At 43.0% G+C, this 21648-nt stretch overlaps 1 protein-coding gene across 4 annotated transcripts in view; it reads left to right on the forward strand.

The window, feature by feature from the left end:
• Positions 1-21648, forward strand: part of MYO1B (myosin IB) — a 137365-nt gene that overhangs the window by 77270 nt on the left and 38447 nt on the right. For all 4 annotated transcript variants that reach the window (XM_077917358.1, XM_077917364.1, XM_077917370.1 and 1 more), the window contains exons 8-14: positions 12473-12571; positions 12779-12882; positions 14805-14952; positions 15101-15219; positions 16723-16809; positions 17032-17097; positions 20423-20527. In XM_077917358.1, coding sequence (XP_077773484.1) covers positions 12473-12571; positions 12779-12882; positions 14805-14952; positions 15101-15219; positions 16723-16809; positions 17032-17097; positions 20423-20527 — 728 coding nt within the window. The remainder of the gene's footprint in view (positions 1-12472; positions 12572-12778; positions 12883-14804; positions 14953-15100; positions 15220-16722; positions 16810-17031; positions 17098-20422; positions 20528-21648) is intronic.

Raw genomic sequence — 21648 nt, forward strand, 5'->3', positions numbered from 1 at the left:
TTCCCTTCATCCCCGACCACTGGTCCTGTTAGCTAGGGATCATGGGAGTTGTAGTCCCAAAACATCTGGAGGGCTGAATTTGCCTATGCCTGGTTTAGTGCAATGAGAAGCCTTGGAGCAGCCTCAGACAAGTTATCCTGGAGTCCCGTCCCCCCAGATAAGCGAGTCATTGCAGCACTGCAAAGTTACGCTTTGTCCTTTTCAGATTCTCAGCTGAGAGAGAGAAGAGAGCTAAGGGAGGTACAGAACTCTGCCATTGACCATCTGAGCAGGATCCCTGAGTTTGTGCCCTACCTTTTAGCACCATAATGATAGACTAGGAAATAACTATGGAACGACGTACAGTAATGGCTATTTGGAAAGCTTTTCATCAATATGGGTATATTTGCAACCCAAATGGCAGGGCAAGGCTATAATTAAGTACCAAATCTGTTCCTCCTCCAGAAACACGATAATACAAACAAGGACTGTTGGCTAGAAAAGAAACTCCCCCACCCTTGCTTCTTTTATAATGGAGAAAATGTGTCAAGTAACTGGAATATCTGTTATTATCCACCAGGGCCTTTGATGCTGGACTTTTAATTATGTGAATATGCGAGATACAAAAGCAGTACACTCAGAAATGTTTCATATTGTTTTGTGAAGGAATTCTGCTTTTTAATGGTTTTAATGGTTTTTTAATGTATCTGAAGAAGTGTGCATGCACACAAAAGCTCATACCGATAACAAACTTAGTTGGTCTCTAAGGTGCTACTGGAAGGATTTTTTAAATTTTGTTTTCATGGTTAGATATTATGGTATTAATTTTTGGCTCCTATTTTGTTGTTGGATTACTGTACTTCCCCTAGTGGCTTTTTGGAAATGCAGTCCTCTTGTTTTAAGTTGTTAGCGCATCGTATATGAGTTTCCGACGCAATTTTCTGGGCCTGTAAAGCATGACTGTGTCCTCTTACTTCTGCTCTGCTTTTTTGCTGAAGGCTTCAAATCATTTCTGTTAAGTTGTGGGTGAACATATCAGACGACATAGCGATTCTTCAAACAGCTCTTGTTTATTCACAGGCCAGGCCAGAACTGAACTGAAGGGTTCAGCCAGCCTGCTTATATAGAGCTCCACTAGAATGCAACAGTAACCATTTTCTGTAGCTAGCCAATCACTGAACGTCCCTTTCAATCCCTTATTTGCATATGTGGACCTGAGTGAAAACTATCTACAGTATCCCCCTGCTGGCCCAGGGTGAGAACTTCAGTACATAACAATTTCCTATCCTTTGGCTCTTCCAAAAGGAATAGTTGGTAGAAGCACTCTTAACCCACTAAGTGACCTGCGTTGTGTCAGGAGCTGGCAGAAGCCCGAGGAGAAGGAGGATTTGCAGGCAGAAGAGGGGGAAAGAGAGGAGAAAGATTCCGGGGAAAGGGCCAGTGATTTGTGGGGTTCTGTGCCACCCATGCGGCTGGCAGAGGCAGAAGGAGGGTGACAAAAGCAGGATATAGATCAGCAGGTGCGAAAAGAGCTGACGTTTAGGGAAGAACAGCAAGTTTAAAGAGGCAGAAACAGAGGAGCGTTTAAAGGAGGGACAGGGTGGCAGTGAAAATATTTAGCTAGTTAGCAAGGAACTGTGTTGTCTATCACTTGAACATTAGGAGTTGATCATACAACCTAGTCCAACCCCCTGCAAGGCATGAATCTTTTGCCCGATGTGAGACTCGAACCCACAACCCTGAGATTAAGAGACTCATGTTCCACCGACTGAGCCTATCCAGTGAGACTTCAGTGTAACTGCCACCGCCACCACCACTGCTGCTGCTGCTTCTCATGGGTAGGCAGAGGGAGCTCATCCGCTCCGCTCTCTGGCCCACAGGAGCACCAGGGCAGTGGGCATGGAGGGAAGATGAGTGGCGTGAAAGGGCTGGCTCCGGAGAGGGGCTGCTTAAAAGGGTGCTCAGCCAGCTCAGCCCAGCCCCCTTCCTCCTCTAGGCAGGGCGGGGAGAAGCCAGGAGGAGGGAGGGAGGGAGGCTCCGCCAAGGTGTGTGTGAGGTAGAGCGGGAAATGGAATGGCGCAGGAAGGGAAATGGCGCAGCCCAAACGAACAGAATCCCCACGCCGGTCCACGGACTGTTTGCAGACTGGATCCTGAAGGCAATTGGGCCTGATCTGGCCCACGGGCCTTGGTTTCCCGACCCCTGGGCTAGAAGATCCTTGGGGTCCCTTTGTAGTTTAGTTTCAACAGATTTAAGTACGTCTAAACAACTAACAGGGACGCGGGTGGCGCTGTGGGTTAAACCACAGAGCCTAGGACTTGCCGATCAGAAGGTCGGCGGTTCGAACCCCCGCGACGGGGTGAGCTCCCGTTGTTCAATCCCTGCTTCTGCCAACCTAGCAGTTCGAAAGCACGTCAAAGTGCAAGTAGATAAATAGGTACCGCTCCGGTGGGAAGGTAAACAGCGTTTCCATGCGCTGCTCTGGTTCGCCAGAAGCGGCTTAATCATGCTGGCCACATGACCCGGAAGCTGTATGCCAGCTCCCTTGGCCAATAAAGCGAGATGAGCGCCGCAACCCCAGAGTCGGTCATGCCTGGACCTAATGGTCAGGGGTTCCTTTACCTTTCCCTTTTAAACAACTATGGTAACTGCTTGTTTCAGTAGTTTTGTATGTACCATTCTAAAGGGTTAACTAAACTGCTAACAATGCTCTGTTTTTTCCTGCTCCCATCCAGTTCTGAATTTGCTACTGCTCTGGTGAAGAGGCGGTAATCCTTGTCTGGGCAGATTTCCTCTGTCCAAAACCCCCCCCACCCCACCCCTTTCCCCTCAGTAGCACTTTGGGATGACACACATGTCTTGGAAGGAAGTGTGTGGCTTGTCAGGCTGCAAGTTTATATTTAGCTTTCAACTCTGTTGCTTGCCACACAAAAAAAGGAAAGAAAAGGGAGGGAAAGACTGGTTAGCCAGGATGGTCCCTACTGTGCAATGGAAGAAGAGGAAGTGACTAAAAATAACTGTTCCTGGACCATTTAGAATATATTATACTACTGACATTTATTTCTTGCTTGTGTTATATAGTCATTCCTTTCCCAAATGTGAATTCAATTTGTAACGCAAATGAAAGGAGAAGTTAACTCTGTTGTATAATAGACGAGAAAAGCATCCCAAAGGTGTTTTTTGTGTGGCATGGCTTACCAATTGTACACATTTAAAAGAGGTGGTGTTTCTGTATGTAGACTAGCCAGCCTTAAACTATGGCTTGTTGTCTTGGCTTTTTTCTTTTTCCCATATCTATCTATCTATCTATCATCTATCTATCTATCTATCTATATCTATCTATCTATCTATCTATCTAACTTTATTAGAACAATACATACAATACATTTTGAAAAAAGCAAAACCAAACCAAATCAAAACACAACAAACAAACAAAACAAAACAAAACAAAACACCAAAAACATCACATATTCTCTTGATTTCTATTCATCCCCTTGTGTTATCTAAACTTCATTTTCCACTTCACACATTTATATTTCTTCTTTCTAAATATTTAAAAATACTTTATTATTTAATGTTCCTCTATTGTCTTGCAAGATTCAGTCCAGACCCATCAAAGCATTTAGATTTTTACACTACTGTTTTATATACTCTCTAAAGACATTCCATTCTTTATTTAATCTCTGTTTTGAGTCGTCTCTTAATCTTCCAGTCATTTTGGCTAATTCTATATATTCTGTCATCTTCACCTGCCAGTCTAATTTGGTGGGTATCACTTCTCCTTTCCAATTTTTTGCTATTAAAATTCTAGCTGCCGTTGTCACATACATGAAGATTCTTCTAATGGGGGGGGGGGGATTTCAGTAGGCATAATGCCTAATAGGAAGGCTCCCTTTGGATTTTTTTGAAATGAACATTTAAAGATTTTTTTTAAAGTTCATTATATATTGTGTCCCAGAATTCTCTTACTGTCTTGGCTTTTTAAAAGGTTCAGAAGCTACATAAGCTTCCTAGTTTGTTTCTCTTGTCCGTGCCAAGCCAGGAGCAATCAGGTAGCGTGTGCAAGCACACTGCTTTTGCATGGTAAACAGTGATAAGCCAGCAACTATGGCTTATCCTGACATGCAAACATGGCCATAGTGTTGAGCACTGCTTTTTTTTATCATGTGGCTGGGCATATCACTGCTGTGAGCCTATACAGAGAAAAATCCTGGGGTGAAGTTTCACCCTATGATGGCAGCTTCATCCTCTGTACCATACTTCTGTAGGGAAGGGGAAAATTTTGGGGTGTAGCAGATGTGGTGATCACTGCAGATGGTGACAGCAGCCACGAAATTAAAAGACGCCTGCTTCTTGGGAGAAGGGCAATGACAGGCCTAGACAGCATCTTGAGAAGTAGAGACGTCACCTTGCCAACAAAGGTCCGTATAGTTAAAGCCATGGTTTTCCCAGTAGTGATGTATGGAAGTGAGAGCTGGACCATAAAGAAGGCTGATCGCCAAAGAATTGATGCTTTTGAATTATGGTGCTGGAGAAGACTCTTGAGAGTCCCATGGACTGCAAGAAGATCAAACCTCTCCATTCTTAAGGAAATCAGCCCTGAGTGCTCACTGGAAGGACAGATCGTGAAGCTGAGGCTCCAGTACTTTGGCCACCTCATGAGAAGAGAAGACTCCCTGGAGAAGACACTGATGCTGGGAAAGATGGAGGGCACAAGGAGAAGGGGGCGACAGAGGACGAGATGGTTGGATAGTGTTTTTGAGGTTACCAGCATGAGTTTGACCAGACTGCGGGAAGTAGTGGAGGACAGAAGTGTCTGGCGTGCTCTGGTCCATGGGGTCACGAAGTGTCGGACACGACTAAATGACTAAACAACAAGCAGATGTGGTGGATGTGTGGCAGAATGCACAAGTAGTAAGATGTAGTGCTGCATAGGAAGTAAATGAGTTATTCTTACATCATTGGCAGGCTGCAGTTACTGCCCCAGAGACAACAGGAAACTTAAATAACCTTCAGCACCTTATGCTGCCTGCAGGTTTCAAACAAAAGTTTTCTGTTAGATGTACATTTACCATCAAGCAATTTGATATTTGACTTGAGCTTAATGAGGGTGAAAGAGGAGAGCGCAAAATATGGTCTGAAGCTCAACATCAAAAAAAACTAAGATCATGGCCACTGGGCCCATCACTTCCTGGCAAATAGAAGGGGAAGAAATGGAGGCAGTGAGAGATTTTACTTTCTTGGGCTCCATGATCACTGCAGATGGTGACAGCAGTCACGATATTAAAAGACGCCTGCTTCTTGGGAAAAAAGTAATGACAAACCTAGACAGCATCTTAAAAAGCTGAGACATCACCTTGCCAAAAAGGCCCTTATAGTTAAAGCTAAGGTTTTCCCAGTAGTGATGTATGGAAGTGAGAGCTGGACCGTAAAGAAGGCTGATCGCTGAAGAATGGATGCTTTTGAATTCTGGTGCTGGAGGAGACCCTTGAGAGTCCCATGGACTGCAAGAAGATCAAACCTCTCCATTCTGAAGGAAATCAGCCCTGAGTGCTCACTGGAAGGACAGATTGTGAAGCTGAGGCTCCAGTACTTTGGCCACCTCATGAGAAGAGAAGACTCCCTGGAAAAGACCCTGATGTTGGGAAAGATGGAGGGCACAAGGAGAAGGGGATGACAGAGGACGAGATGGTTGGATAGTGTTCTAGAAGCTACCAGCATGAGTTTGACCAAACTGTGGGAGGCAGTGGAAGACAGGAGTGCCTGGCATGCTCTGGTCCATGGGGTCATGAAGAGTCAGACATGTCTAAATGACTAAACAACAACAACAACAAATTGTGCCTTCTTCTGAGGAGATGTATCCTCCCACTAGCACCAATAATTTAATAAGAATAATTTTATTAGTTGTACTCTGCCCTATCTGATTGGGTTGCCCCAACCACTCTGGGCAGCTTCCAACAAATATAAAAGCGTAATAAAACGTCAAACGTTTAAAACTTCCCTATACAGGGCTGCCTTCAGATTTCTTCTAAAAGGTTTTATAGTTATTTATCTCCTTGACATCTGATGGGAAGGCGTTCCACAGGGTAGGTGCCACTACCGAGAAAGCCCTCTGCCAGGTTCCTTGTAACTTCACCTCTTGTGATCCTCCCTCCCCACACATCCCACGCCCAGCACTTAGCAGCCTAGCAGATAAATATACAAAATTTGCCAGCATGCACATTCTTCTTACCACCTACCTGCTTGCATTTACCTGAGCCCTGCAGGATTTATTTTGTGATAAGTCCGGCAGGTAATTGGTGAATGGCAAATGGGGAGCTTGGTGTGCTAGCCTGCCAGTGTGCAAACACACTTTATTTCCTATACAGTGGTACCTCGGGTTACATACGCTTCAGGTTACATACACTTCAGGTTACAGACTCCGCTAACCCAGAAATAATACCTTGGGTTAAGAACTTTGCTTCAGGATGAGAACAGAAATCGTGTTCTGGCAGCGCGGCGGCAGCAGGAGGCCCCATTAGCTAAAGTGGTGCTTCAGTGGTGTTTAGAACAATTTCAGGTTAAGAACATACCTCTGGAACGAATTAAGTTCATCTTTGGATGAAAACATCTTTGGATGAAAACATGTCTGAAATATTTAATCTTTGTTTCTTAATGCAGAGTTGATAACCATCAGTATACAGTGGTACCTCGGGTTACAGACGCTTCAGGTTACAGATGCTTCAGGTTACAGACTCTGTTAACCCAGAAATAGTACCTCAGGTTAAGAACTTTGCTTCAGGATGAGAACAGAAATTGCGTGGCGGCGGCAGCGGGAGGTCCCATTAGCTAAAGTGGTGCTTGAGGTTAAGAACAGTTTCAGGTTAAGAACGGGCCTCTGGAACGAATTAAGTTCTTAACCTGAGGTACCACTGTAATGAGTGTTTGGAAGATTCCTTACGAAGTTTTTTAAAGTATCTATAGGCTGTGCTGCATGCTTGGGATCTACATAACTGGCATAACCTAAGCTCTGTTTCAAATAAGACTGGGAATGGTAGTCGCCTGTTATAGTAAATATCTGGCTTCCTGCTTATAACTACTCTCTGGAAAAAAATAATCCTGCAAGGATAAGTGCCGTGAATGTTCCTCTATGGAAATTGTTAATTGCTTTAACTTCCCTCCCAAAGACAATCCGAGAGAGACTGGTACTTCTAACAGAATCAGCTGAACGTTTTCAGGAAACTGTTTATATAAATCTCTCTAGGGGCATGTAAGTAATTGCAGCCAGGCCTTGTGTGCAGTGTTTTCACCAGCTGAACTCTCCCTTCGAACAAGTACACTTACGCTAGTTTTAGAACGATTTGCACATGAGGTCCGTAAGTGTTTGGCAAAAGCAAGGAGATACCACGGAATTCCTTTAGTGTGTAGTCATTCTGAAAAGGGAGAGAAAATACTTATGGCGAACAGTATATTGAGCGGCTGAAAAGCTAATAAATTCCTAGATGCAGAACAGCTTGCCTATGTCTGTTGCATCTTTTTACAGATGTCTACTTTGCAACAGTCACCTCTGTATGCAGATGTCTTCTCTTGCTGTGGTCTCTAGCATGGATTGCATATGTGAAGGAGAATATTTCTGATTATAATTTTTTACCCTTGCACTTTTGTTCCTAGCAGTATTTTCTAGCATGGGGTAAAGCAGAAAGAGCCATAGCATTTAGCGTCTCCTAAATGGAATGTGACCCAAAATGACAGATATGAAGTTGGCACTTTACTGTACGGTATAAAGGCTGTGGGGGTGCTGCGGGGATGCGGGTGGCGCTGTGGGTTAAACCACAGAGCCTTGGGCTTGCTGATCAGAAGGTTGGCGGTTCGAATCCCTGCAACGGGGCGAGCTCCCTTGTTCAGTCCCTGCTCCTGCCAACCTAGCAGTTCGAAAGCACACTAGTGCAAGTAGATAAATAGGTACTGTTCTGGCAGGAAGGTAAACAGTATTTCCGTGTGCTGCTGTGGTCCGCCAGAAGAGGCTTAGTCATGTTGGCCACATGATCCGGAAGCTGTCTGCGGACAAACACCGGCTCCCTTGGCCAGTAAAGCGAGATGAGTGCTGCAACCCCAGAATCGTCTGCGACTGGACTTAACGGTCAGGGGTCCCTTTACCTTTACCTATAAAGGCTATGGGTTGTCGTCAACTAAGCTTTACTTTGAGTAGACCCATTGAAATGAACAAACTAAGTTAGGTACATTCATTTACCTGGATTTACTCTTAGTAAAACTTTGTTGCATACCAGCCAGATTGGTGTGGTATAATTATTATTATTATTAGCACCTAGATCAAAGTGGAAAAATGAAAACAGAAACATAGGCTTATGGAATCCAATCACTGCTGCATTTAGCTCGTTGCCCTTCCATCAGCTGTGTCCATTTCCAGATACTTTTGGTGAAATTGCAGTATTATAAAGAGCACCAAAAGGTCTTATCATTCCTGCCCAGTGTTTTGCAGTATAATCTTTCAGGCATGTCAGGGCATGTGGATATGTGTTCTGAGTTGTTCTAATACCTATTGAAGTTAACCATACACAAATCTGTACAGAATTGGAGTGCAAAGGGGACCAGCAGACATCTAAATCTTAAAGCACAAGAATAAACTGAAATAAAACCCAGTTCTTGGGTTCTTTGTCCTTGGTACGCTTCGAGCATACATAATACTCTGTAGGTCCCGGTTACCCATTGTGCAATGGTGTTTGTCTACAGTATATGTGTGAGTACCATAACTACTTGGATGAAGACAACCCCATGAATTCTCCCCATTCCCTCCCCGGCTTCTAGTGATGTGATCATTTGATGGGCAAGACACCTTCAAGTGACCCGATCCATGTGTTGGTGGTTTTCTCTGTTACACTGCAGCCACATCAAGTGACGATTTGTTGCATGTGTGTGAGTAAAAGGGAACTTTGTCACATGACAAAGTATGTGATTATATGTAAAAAAAAAAGTATGTGGCTATATGTAAAAGGAGCGTACTTTGGTAGATGATCCGAGCTAAAATGTACAGTGTATTTGGTACACTGTTGAGAGAGAGAGAGAGCACAGACTTCTCGGCTCAGGTACTATCCTGGCTCTCCTTCCCAGACACAGAACTTGACACATAATCATGAATGGAGGTTTTTAAAGTTTCATGAATGAAGTCAGTGCAGCATCCCAACTTTGGGTCTACACTACAGGTTATAAGCTATTAAACCACAACAGAGTGCTATGATACATGAAGAGGCTTAACTAAGACATTGACCCAACACTTGACATGCACCTTGTGTGCTCCTTTTGGATAGCAGGCACAGCTATTGCTCAATGGATATCTTCAGTCTCTGGACTCAGCTAGCAAACAGCTACTCCTGTGTAGAGAATGGGCATGTGGGGTTTGTTGCTTTAGTTCATGACTACCTGGTTTGAAATATGAATTTGTCCAGTTCTTAAAACTTGCCTTGTTGAAAGGGGCTGCTAAATGTTTGGATTTTCCTGGCAACATCCGGGAATTGCCATGAAAAATGGCGTCTGGGCAGATTTTTGACAAATCAGCAGAATGTCCGGTGAAACCCAGGCGTATGGCAAGTTGGGTTAATTTTTTTAATCTTAAAAAAATCAAAGAAAAGGCCCAAAACCAATTTTGCTTTTGGGAGGGGGAAAAAAGCTCAGAAAGAAAGAAAGGGGAAAAGGGTGGGTGGGAGGGAGGGAGGGAGGGAGGGAGGAAGGAAGGAAGGAAGGAAGGAAGGAAGGAAGGAAGGAAGAAGCTCAACAACTCTGTCCAGATTTTCACTTTTGGGAATATGGCAGCCCTTTGAAAGATCACTTGACTTTACTGGGTGTGTAAATCATGCATTCTTGTTAATTATGATTGTATTGATTCCAAAGATCACATAGTTCATTGTTGTTGCTTCAACTATCATGGTCATCTCAAACCTATTGTTGGCATCTGTCTGTCTCAAGAGACAATGATAGTGAATCTCCAGTGGTGAGGTCAAATCAGTGGCGAATCACCACACCTTCTGTAGTTGCAGAGACTGGTAACTTACAATGGCTGCCTCCTGCATGACCTCTTCAGGACACGAGTGTGTATGGAGGTCCTGGGCTGCCCAGACGACAGGACCCTCCTCCCAGCCTCACTGATGTGCTCCAAAGGAAAGCAGAGCAATACGTTTGGCACCAGCTTGGCTGCAGGAGTTTCCGCAAGGAGGCGTACAGGGCACCATCCAACCATCTTAGGACCTCCACTCTGGGTATACTCCTTAGCCTTTTCTTCTCCCAATGATATCCCGCAAGGCAGCAAAGGATTAGGATCACAGTTTTCCATATCAAACTAAAGATCATGTAAATGTTGCACACTATACTCTTCAATGGGTTTCCCAGTTGTGGTTTTTTCCCCAGTGGTGGCTATGGTTTTCCCACTAGTGATGTATGGAAGTGAGAGCTGGACCATAAAGAAGGTTGATCACCGAAGAACTGATGCTTTTGAATTATGGTGCTGGAGGAGACTCTTGAGAGTCCCATGGACTGCAAGAAGATAAAACCTCTCCATTCTTAAGGAAATCAGCCCTGAGTGCTCACTGGAAGGACAGATCCTGAAGCTGAGACTCCAATACTTTGGCCACCTAATGAGAAGAGAAGACTCCCTGGAAAAGACCCTGATGTTGGGAAAGATGGAGGGCACAAGGAGAAGGGGGAGACAGAGGACGAGATGGTTGGACAGTGTTCTCGAAGCTACCAGCATGAGTCTGACCAAACTGCGGGAGGCAGTGGAAGACAGGAGTGCCTGGCGTGCTCTGGTCCATGGGGCCACGAAGCGTCAGACACGACTAAACGACTAAACAACAACAACATACTCTTCAATAACAAATTGCATTCTCCAAATATTAGTGCTTGACTTCATTAGCACATTCTTGGGTTTAAAGGGGGAGAACGATACCCTTGCTTCGAGCTCCAGAGATACATTCATTTATACAGATTTCTTTATTGAAGCATAAACTGCCTTTCTAAACATTCTACCCTGTTCTGCGAGGCAGATCAACAGTGCTTTCATTCTGAGCATCCTTTGTGGAAAGGCCCCTGTATATTTACTTTTCTAATAGCAGCAGGTGACATGAAGACAAAACGCCGCTGGTAATGTGCTGAAATATTAATAGGCCTTATTGTATGGCTTCTTGTTCTGAATGTTAATGTAGCGTAAAACACAGCAGTAGCCCGATGGGGATAAGTTGCATTTGGCATGCAAATACACCCTTTGAGGCTTATAGCAAATCTGCATTTGAGAGACAAGGTGAAGGAGTAAACGATAGATATGTTTACGTATGACTGGGTGTCATTGCAAGAGTGGGGCTTTTATTGCCCCTATTCATTCTACCCAGACATAAGCTTGAAGAGTTTCCAAAGTAATCTAGCTTAAGTCCTTGGTTTGACGCAGGCTGTATTCAAACTGTACGTTAGCAGATTAATTTGTGTAATGGAAGAAGGCCAGAGGTATGCCTTGGAGAGCCATTTCACCCGTTTGTTTGAATACGGATGGAAAATGTGTATGTTTGGCTAGATTATCCGGCCACACTTTATTGTATTTCATATTTAAGAGATGGCAGCTGGTAGGGCGTGCTCTGCAGTGATGGTTTCAGAGTGTCCCAACATACCGTACTTTTCCGTGTATAAGACAAGGCTTTGTTATTAAAAAATAATGTAAAAAATTGGGAGTAGTCTTATACTATTTAATGCTGTATTGTTTTTAACACTCGATTGGGAGCCGCCCAGAGTGGCTGGGGAAACTCAGCCAGAAGGGCAGGGTATAAATAATAAATTATTATTATTATTATTATTATACATAGATAGTGCATGGGGGGGACGGGGCGTAGGATTGGTTGCTGCCATGAGCCAGAGATTGTTGGTGGCTATTGCGCGTGTTATTGGTGGCTGTGGCAAGGGCTGGTGTTGATTGGCTGTCACTGTGGCAATTGGGCGGGCGATTGGTGGCTTCTGCTGGCGAGGGGACAGACGATAGGTGGCTTTTGCAATGTGTGTGAGTGGCAGCGTATGTCAGTCGGGTGAGCGATTTTCAGCAATTCCCCCTAGAAAAAGCTCAACAACTATGGGCAATCCTCCCCCCATTTTCTTAATTTGGAGTCCTCAAAGATAGGGGGTGTGTTATACATGGGGACGTCTTATACATGGACAAATACAGTAAGTGTCTGTTTACTTGTTAGCCATTTCCCCCCCAGAAAAGTGAACTCAAAGCAAGTTACAGAGACAAACATTAACACAAAGCAGAAAAATCAGAATAAAAACAACCTAAAATGCTCATTGATATGTATAAGACCGCAGATCTAACTCAACCCCACAGTGTGCCACACTTCTCTTACATAAAAAATAAATAACGGAAATAGGTTCGTACAGTTCTCTGATACAGGCATGATAGTGGCAAAAGTGAGACAGACTAGAGGAGTGGGAAAATAATTTCTGTGGCATCTTGGTTTTTTTTTAGATCTGTTGGAAAAGTCTCGTGTTGTTAAACAACCAAGAGGTGAAAGGAATTTCCACATTTTTTATCAGATATTGTCTGGAGGATCGGAAGATTTGCTCAGTGAGTACAACTCTGGTGGTATTTTAAATGACTAATAGAATTGCACATGAAGTTGCGTAAGTTAATCGAAGTCTCCATAATTGATTTCCGTGGTTTGTGTGCCTTTCAGTGCACACACACGTTAAGCGGCTTCAATTCTCACTGCTATTAAGAGCAATAGTGGGTCAGGGAATTTAGCTGTTAACAAGGCCTGTTTTCATTTCGTAGAAAAACTTAAGCTGGAGAGGGACTTCAGTCGATACAACTACCTTAGCCTGGACTCTGCAAAAGTGAATGGAGTAGATGATGCTGCAAATTTCAGAACGGTTCGGGTAAGAATTGGTGCAAATTCCGTATTAGTTCAAACTTGACTTCATTTTATAATTTTGCTAAATTGTTGAGTCAGCCAAGAAGATCAGCAGCATAAAAACATGAAATCTGATGGTGTGATCCATTAAAAGAGTTTAATAATATTTGGGGTATTAAAAGTTACTTCTGCTACCATAAGCAAGCTTCTGTGGCCTTTATTTATTATTTATTACAAATAATAATAAAATTTGTATATAATAATAATATATGAGTGTTACTTTTTTTTTTTTTTTTACAAAACTTGTTACAATAAAGGCTACATTTGGATTCCACATCAACGAGACATGAAACTATGGTTTACTTAACTTTTATTAGCTTAAATAAGCCGGCTTCATAAACCAGGGTTCAAAGTTGACTTTTTTTTACACTAGGCATAGTTAAGATTAACCACAGTTTGCTGAGTTCAGATGACACAGCAAGCTATGGTTAGTTAAAAGGGAAAGTTTCTGAACTCATTCTGCTCCCTCCCCCTTCTCTGGTGTGACATGAGGCCGTTTCCTCTCAGGATAAGCAATGGCTTATTGTGACTTCCAAATGAGTGTTGTGCTGTGTTTCTGTGCCCTGTCAGTTCAGTGCATTTGGAAGTGGCAGAAAGACACAGTTTAATGCTGCTTTGGTATCTGTAAGGCTGAAGGGCATTTAAGCATATTTTAAATAAACTAATACAGTGGTACCTCGGGTTACATACGCTTCAGGTTACAGACGCTTCAGGTTACAGACTCTGCTAACCCAGAAATAGTGCTTCAGGTTAAGAACTTTGCTTCAGGATGAGAACAGAAATGGTGCTCTAGCGCGTGGCGGCAGCAGGAGGCCCCATTAGCTAAAGTGGTGCTTCAGGTTAAGAACAGTTTCAGGTTAAGAATGGACCTCTGGAATGAATTAAGTACTTAATAATTGTACCCCGCCCATCTGGCTGGGTTTCCCCAGCCACTCTGGGCGGCTTCCAACAAAGATGAAAGATACACTAAAATGTCACATATTAAAAACTTCCCTGAACAGGGCTGCCTTCAGATGTCTTCAGAATGTCAGGTAGATGTTTATCGCTGTGACATCTGATGGGAGGGCGTTCCACAAGGCAGGCGCCACTACCGAGAAGGCCCTCTGCCTGGTTCCCTGTAACTTGGCCTCTCGCAGTGAGGGAACCGCCAGAAGGCCCTTGGAGCTGGACCTCAGTGTCCGGGCAGAACGATGGGGGAGGAGACGCTCCTTCAGATATACTGGACTGAGGCCGTTTAGGGCTTTAAAGGTCAGCACCAACACTTTGAACTGTGCTCGGAAACGTACTGGGAGCCAATGTAGGTCTTTCAAGACCGGTGTTATATGGTCTCGGCGGCCGCTCCCAGTCACCAGTCTAGCTGCCGCATTCTGGATTAGTTGCAGTTTCCGGGTCACCTTCAAAGGTAGCCCCAAGGCTTAACTCGAGGTACCACTGTAATAGTTGGTTGTGAGGATAAAATGAAATGGGGAGGTGGGTGGGGAAGAGGACCACTGTGCAGGGCCGTCTTACCCATGGGTGCTAGGGGTGTGGGGCACCCGGGCGCCGGGCTCTCAGGGGCACCAAGCTGAGAGTCCGGGTCCCAAGAGCTGAGTCTGGGGAAGAGCCCGCCCGTCGGTTGGAGTGCCGCGGTGGGCTCTTCTGCTTCTCTCTGCGCCGCAAGTTCAGGGGCAACCGAGCCAGTGAGACGCTGAGGTGGCTGGGTGGCTCTGCCCTCCTGCGTGCCTGGGGCTGGGCAACCTTGGGGGGACGATGCCAGGCAGATCTTTGCACCCCGGCACCGCATATGCTTAAGACATCCCTGCCACCGTATGCCAGCTTGTGCTCTTTGGAGAAAGGACAGGCAGGATAAATCAATGCGACGAATAAAACTTGATTTCCCTATTCTAGAATGCCATGCAGATTGTGGGGTTTATGGACCATGAAACGCAGTCAGTTTTTGAAGTTGTCGCGGCCGTCTTAAAACTGGGAAACATCGAATTCAAACCTGAATCTCGAGTGAATGGTTTGGATGAAAGTAAAATCAAGGATAAAAATGGTAATTCAAATAATATATTCTGATCCAATCAAATCTACCTGCACTTTGATAACTGGTTTAAACCCCCCCCCCCCACAATGACTTCTGAATGTACTTGCTGCCTAGGTAGGTAGGAATGATTTTTAATTGAGATTATTTGCTTCCATAGAGCTCAAAGAAATATGTGAGTTGACAGGCATTGATCAGTCAGTGCTGGAGAGAGCCTTCAGTTTCCGCACCGTTGAAGCCAAGCAGGAGAAAGTCTCTACAACCTTAAATGTGTCTCAGGTAATATTGAATTACTACTGTGAATATGTTTTTTTCTTTCTGGTAGAAAGAAAACATAGGGGAATTTTCCTTTGTCACACTGAATAAAATGTGACCTGAAAAGAGGAACTTCTGTGGTCCCTCTTGAAGGACCTGTATTTTCCTATTATTCCATTGTGGAAATATGGATAACTAATAACTATTAGGAAGAACTTCCTGACAGTAAGAGCTGTTCAACAGTGGAATTTGCTGCCAAGGAGTGCGGTGGAGTCTCCTTCTTTGGAGGTCTTTAAGCAGAGGCTTGACAACCATATGTCAGGAGTGCTCTGATGGTGTTTCCTGCTTGGCAGGGGGTTGGACTCGATGGCCCTTGTGGTCTATTCCAACTCTATGATTCTATGATTCTATTCTACTGTGGCTGCCAGTTCCTAGCTCAAAGTGGGCTCTTGCGCCTTTAACTAGGATCACAGGCTATCAGTTGCTTTCCAGGATTGATTATTGTAGTTGAATTTCATGAGTTTCTGCAATTTCTTAAGGCACCCCTTTAGTCAGCCGTGTTGGAGTCACTTTTGTACCACACAATCTCACACTGGAGGGGAGTACATGGGAGTCACATGACCACATGGTCAAGATAAGCTTTGCATATGTCTTTTTTATGCTTTATTGGTTTTAAAAACTGTGTAACATAAGTGATCAACAGAAAATAAAAACAAAAACAAAAACAAACAAACATTCATTCCACAGTTGGTGCTTGATGTATGTAGCAATTTGTAGTTGGATTCAACATGACCTCTGGTCCCCCCATTCTGGTTCTCAGATTACATTCTTTAACTGCACACTAAACTTTGTCTCGTCTAAAAAAGGTAAAGGGGCCCCTGAGCATTAGGTCCAGTCGTGACCGACTCTGGGGTTGCGGCCCTCATCTCGTTTTATTGGCCGAGGGAGCCAGCGTACAGCTTCCGGGTCATGTGGCCAGCATGACTAAGCCGCTTCTGGCGATCCAGAGCAGCGCACAGAAACGCACTCTGGCAATTTATCTCCAGGGACCACACATTCGCTCTGTAAGATGCACAGACATTTCCCCTTAGTTTTTAAGAGGAAAAGAGTGTGTCTTTTGGAGCGAAAAATACGTTTCATTTTTGTTGATAAGGTATGTTCTGAATAGGAAATGGACTTTAGCTTGAAGGTACAGGATGCAGCTCTCTTCCTAAAGCTAAGCAGATCAAGAAATAGTCGCTACCTGTTTGGGAAACAGCCTGAGAATCCTACGCCTTTCTTACAGAAGCAGAGTGGGAGATTGATGTAATAACGATTTAACGACAACTTCAAAACAATTTATTAGAAAATTCCCTTGCGTATCATGACTTCTGCAAAGCACACCTGTTTGTTTATATTCATAATTTGACAGGCAATACTTGTGTGTGTGGATTTGCTCCTCCTTATGTTGTGTAAGAGCCAGAAAAAGTCCTGGGCCAACCCCAAATGTTTCTAATATTTGTGTGTCTTTTCTTCTTCTTTAATTAGGCATACTATGCACGGGATGCACTGGCAAAGAATCTTTACAGTAGACTGTTTTCCTGGCTTGTTACCAGAATCAATGAGAGCATTAAGGTAGTGTTCTTTGAAATCCTGTATACTTAGAACAAATAAGCCTGACTAGATGCTCATCAGTTTGTGGCATAATAATGCAAAGTTTTTTTTAGCAGGAAAACAATAGATGTACTCATATAATTGACCCCTGCTTTTCCTCTGTGTCATAATGATGATTTTCATAGAATGCTGCCTCTTTGCTGAATTTAATAAACTTCTGAAAATAACTTTTGTTTTCTTAAGGCACAAATGAAAGTAAGAAAGAAAGTCATGGGCGTCTTGGACATCTACGGCTTTGAAATTTTTGAGGTACTTTGCTCTGACTGTAATCTTAATGCTTTGTAGCAAGATATAGTGAATTATTCATTCTGTTTTGAACCAGCCTTTTCAACAAAGTTTCTCAAGCCAGCCTACAATAAAATGACTACCAAGAAGCAGGTACAATCAGTGCAAAAAAGTGAAAAAATAGGTAACTTGGAAACAACAGCAAAACATTAAAACGAACCCTGAAATATCAAGGCAGAAGAACTCTAAAAGAACAGCCAGATAAAATATGGTTCAGTATTTTTTTAAAAAGCCTAAAGTTCCATCAGCAGTAGACATGGAAAGGTGTGAGGAAATAAAACTGATTTTTCTTCATGTGAACTTCATAAGGGTAGATGTCAAGTGTACAGACCAAAGCCCTGGTTAGCACTTACATATCATACACATAGAAAAAGACTCACTGTTTTTAGGTTTTGCGTTCAGCTTCCTAAGAGTTTCTGACAGAAAGGTGGCATATAAATGTTTAAATTTAAAATTTTAAGGAAGTAGTAATAACTCATAATGTAGAGGGCTAAAATGCTAATTTTGCTCAGTTCCCTCCTGTTGTAGATCATGCAGAATGAGAAATCAGATTGGACAAGCAATGCCCAAAGTTTATATTGATTTAGCAATGTGCGTACACTTAATCTCAAAATTCTGAATTCTGGCGATTTGTTCCTGTGCCCTTTGAATGGCATTTTTTTTAGTATTAAGGTTATACCTAGATTGAAAGCAAAACAAACCGTGCATTTCAGATCAAGGAGAGATGTCAGGTTAATTTGTGTCTGCCCAAGGCTATTATGCCAGGAATATAATACATATACTGCAGCTTCTTGTATTCAGGCTTATCTGTGACTGTTCCATCCAAAATGCTTTTTATAGCTCATTTTTTTTCCCTTTTCAGCGAGAAGGGAAGAGGCGTAAAACAGTCCCTACAACCCATATTGCCTTTTTTTAATTGGCTTAGCAATACAGAGAGGTAGAGTAGACGGAAATATGAGACAGCGAAATACAAGATTCTTCTGCTGAGCTGACATCTAACATTAATATGCTGAAATTCAGCAAGGACAAATGTGAATTTTAATATATGAGGAGAGAACAATATGCTGCTCATGGATAAAATAAATTATAAGAGGGTGGCAGTGTCGTTTTAGGCATCAATCCTGTTTCTATTAAAGTCAATGGCAAAGGCTTTAAATGAATCATCCTCAACATTCTTAACTTACCGTGGAGGAGTCTAGGCAGCCACTGCTTTAAAAAACCAATATGATATGAAAAATCAAATTGAAAAGTGAAACAAGAGAATTGTGGTGCCTTAAATTAAGGGCCAAGGTAAACAGGATGTTAATTACATCTTTGCATATAGAGTGCAGGATTCTATTTTATTGCAGATGGTATCTCAGGTGAGGTGGTGATGCACAGCTCTTATGATGTGTGTCTTTCTGTTCCCTTGTTGTCATCCTAAGGGTTAATGCATCCTCTGAAGCAGGTGTTTGGTTTTGGAAGAAGCCTCCCATTGCTACAGTTGCAACCCTGTCCCGTCCCTGTCCTTCCAGACTGTTGCACTCCTGATAATTGTCAGCTACCCAGCCAGCTCATTCTATTGCCTTTTCAAAACAAAACAAAACAAAACAAAACAAAACAAAACAAAACATTCCTTATCTTCAGAACTTTGTTTTTCAGATACTGGCTATCACCCTTATATTAAAAAAGCTGGATTTTAGGGGCTACTTTGTAACACTTCAAGAGAGAGAGAGAGAGAGAGAGAGAGAGAGAGAGAGAGAGAGAGAGGTTGTATTATAACATCATGTACCTCAGAAGTTGAACATCTTAGTTCCCGAACATTTTGGCTCCCGAACAATCGAAACCCGGAAGTGACTGTTCCGGTTTGCGAACTATTTTTGGAAGCCGAACGACCGACGGGGCTTCCATGGCTTCTGATTGGCTGCAGGAGCTTCCTGCACCCAATTGGAAGCTGTGCTTCAGTTTTTGAACATTTTGGAAGTCAAATGGACTTCCGGAACGGATTCCATTTGACTTCGAAGGCACGACTGTATAGTTTGGCCCAACAATGTTATATGACATAAGTTTTAATTGACTAGTGCCCACTTCATCAGATGGCATCAAGTATTATCCTCAGGGAAGAACAACATTTGATGCAGACTATATATTATATATATATATATATATATATATATATATATATATATATATATATATTTGTGTGTGTGTGTGTGTGTGTGTGTATGTATATATATATGTATGTATATGCATACATTCTATCCTGGAAAACACACCTAACAGATGCTCTTGTTTTTATTTATTTATTTGAAAATATTTATATACTGCTATGTCACCTCAAAAAATATTAAAGTGGTTTACAAAAGTAAAAAAAAAAAAGAGCAAACCATTCCATAAATAAAGTAGAACCATAAAATAGAACATAAGAAGAGGCTGCTGGATGAGGCCAAGGCCCATCTATCACAGCATCCATTTTCTGCTTGTGATAGTGACTTCTCTTGTCTGAGCACCTATCTTGGAAGATATAGTAATGACACCCATGCAAGCATTAAAAGTTTTATAGCTGGTTTGGATGATCACGTCTCATTTTAATAATCTGGGTTACGAACCAGCCTTTTTCCTGCGCATGCATCTCCCTCTTTCCAGCAGCAATTAAACCAGGAAGCCTCTAATGAATAACGATTTATCATTTCAGCCTTCTGGGAAACTTTGTTTTCCAGCTGTCGAGCAAGGCAGGATCTTAAAAATCCACTTCAAACCATAGTTTAATATCCTGGCTTGGTCCAGTGCTTGATATGAATAGTTTTCCTGATTCAGATTAAACAGGAAGCTATGGTCAGCTGAAGACCTCATGGTTTGCTTGCTCATACAGGGAAGGAAGGAGCCGTGGGGCTTGTGTCACTGCTTCTTAAACTGAGATACGATTGTCCGAACAAGGCTTTTGTCATTAACATAATTATGGGCTCACACGCTGTGAATCTGTGTGTATTTCTAGCCCTGTAACTTCTTTTGGGTAGGCTGTTTTTAGGGGAAATTTTGACTTTCTTTCTGATGAGTAAAAGTCGTCTACCTGTAGTACTCCTGAACCAAGCACCCAGTACAAAGCGTGATTAGCAAATGGTCTTCAGGCATATATAAAAATCCTGTCGTGCATGGAATAGGTGCATATCATATTAAAATCCCAGAAGGTAGCCCCATTGCAAAAATCTGCTTGCAGGCCAGAGATTTGGATAGGTCTCATCTCTGGATAAATATGCTGCCAGGCTTCCATGTGCCTCCATTGTCACTCTTTCCTAACTTTCTTTTGTAGGATAACAGCTTTGAGCAGTTCATTATTAACTACTGCAACGAGAAGCTGCAGCAGATCTTCATTGAGCTTACCTTGAAGGAAGAGCAAGAAGAGTACATACGAGAGGTAAAGCACATTTGTTTCCTTGTTTACCTATCTGTGCACCTACAATCCTTGTCCTTGTTGCTGTTTGCCTTAATAGCGTTTAACATGTTTTTCCTTGATGGTTGCGATGACCTTGTCAGCTACAAAACAGAACTACCATGTTGATGTTCTGTTTGGGAGGCATTAGTAGTAGCCCTGAAACCAGATAGGCAGTTGAAAGGACACTGGTTTAAGGTGAAGTCTCTCCTCCAGGTGGTAAGAGTATCCTGTTGACACAAAATGGTTTTGTGGAGTGGGCGATGGCATCCAAAGTTGGCAGTTAGAGAGGAGATTCACTGGGCTCAACTCTACCCAGGGCTATTTTTCAGCTAGAACTTGCCGAAACTCAGTTCTGGCACCTCTCAGGTGGGTGCCATTGTCATTACAAGAGAACAACGGTACCTCTTTTTCTAGAAAAATAGCACTGACATTAACCCGCATTTTCTTCCCCACTTTTCTTCCCGACTTCCCCCAGGCTCCTTACACTTCTCCACAATATTTAGACAGTCTACTAGAATCCAGTAACCAAAGTCAAATTTATGCTTGTACACTGGTACCTTGTTTTGCAACCGGGATCCGTTCTGGAGCCCCAGCCATTAACTGAAAAGCACGCAGGGCAAAGCGCCGCATCTGCGCACATGCACAGAGCAGGTTGCGCTTTTGCACATGTGCAAGCGGCAAACCCGGTAGTAACCCATTCTGGTACTTCCGGGTTTGCTGCGGACGCTAGATGAGGCGGATGGTTGCGGACGCATTACTGTAGATATATTCTGTATATAGATATATTCCAGATATAGAATATAGACACTATATTCTTCTAGATTCTTTTTTAGAAATGAACACATTCCAAGTCTGGTTTGCCTAAAATCCCAAGGTCGTAAGCTCCTTCGTTTACATGTCATAGACTATCTAAATACCTTGTAGCTGCATTTATTTAACACTGCAATTCTGATGGCAAGTTGGCAGGTGAAAGTACCGAAGTTAAATTTCAGACATTTGGCCACACAATGATTTTGGTGTATGAATCTATAGCCCTGTTCACAGGTTACTTGTAGGGCATAGCTGTACAGTGGTACCTCTGGTTACAAACTTTATTCGTTCTG

This window comes from Podarcis muralis, chromosome 1 (assembly GCF_964188315.1).
Source record: "Podarcis muralis chromosome 1, rPodMur119.hap1.1, whole genome shotgun sequence".
NCBI lineage: Eukaryota > Metazoa > Chordata > Lepidosauria > Squamata > Lacertidae > Podarcis > Podarcis muralis.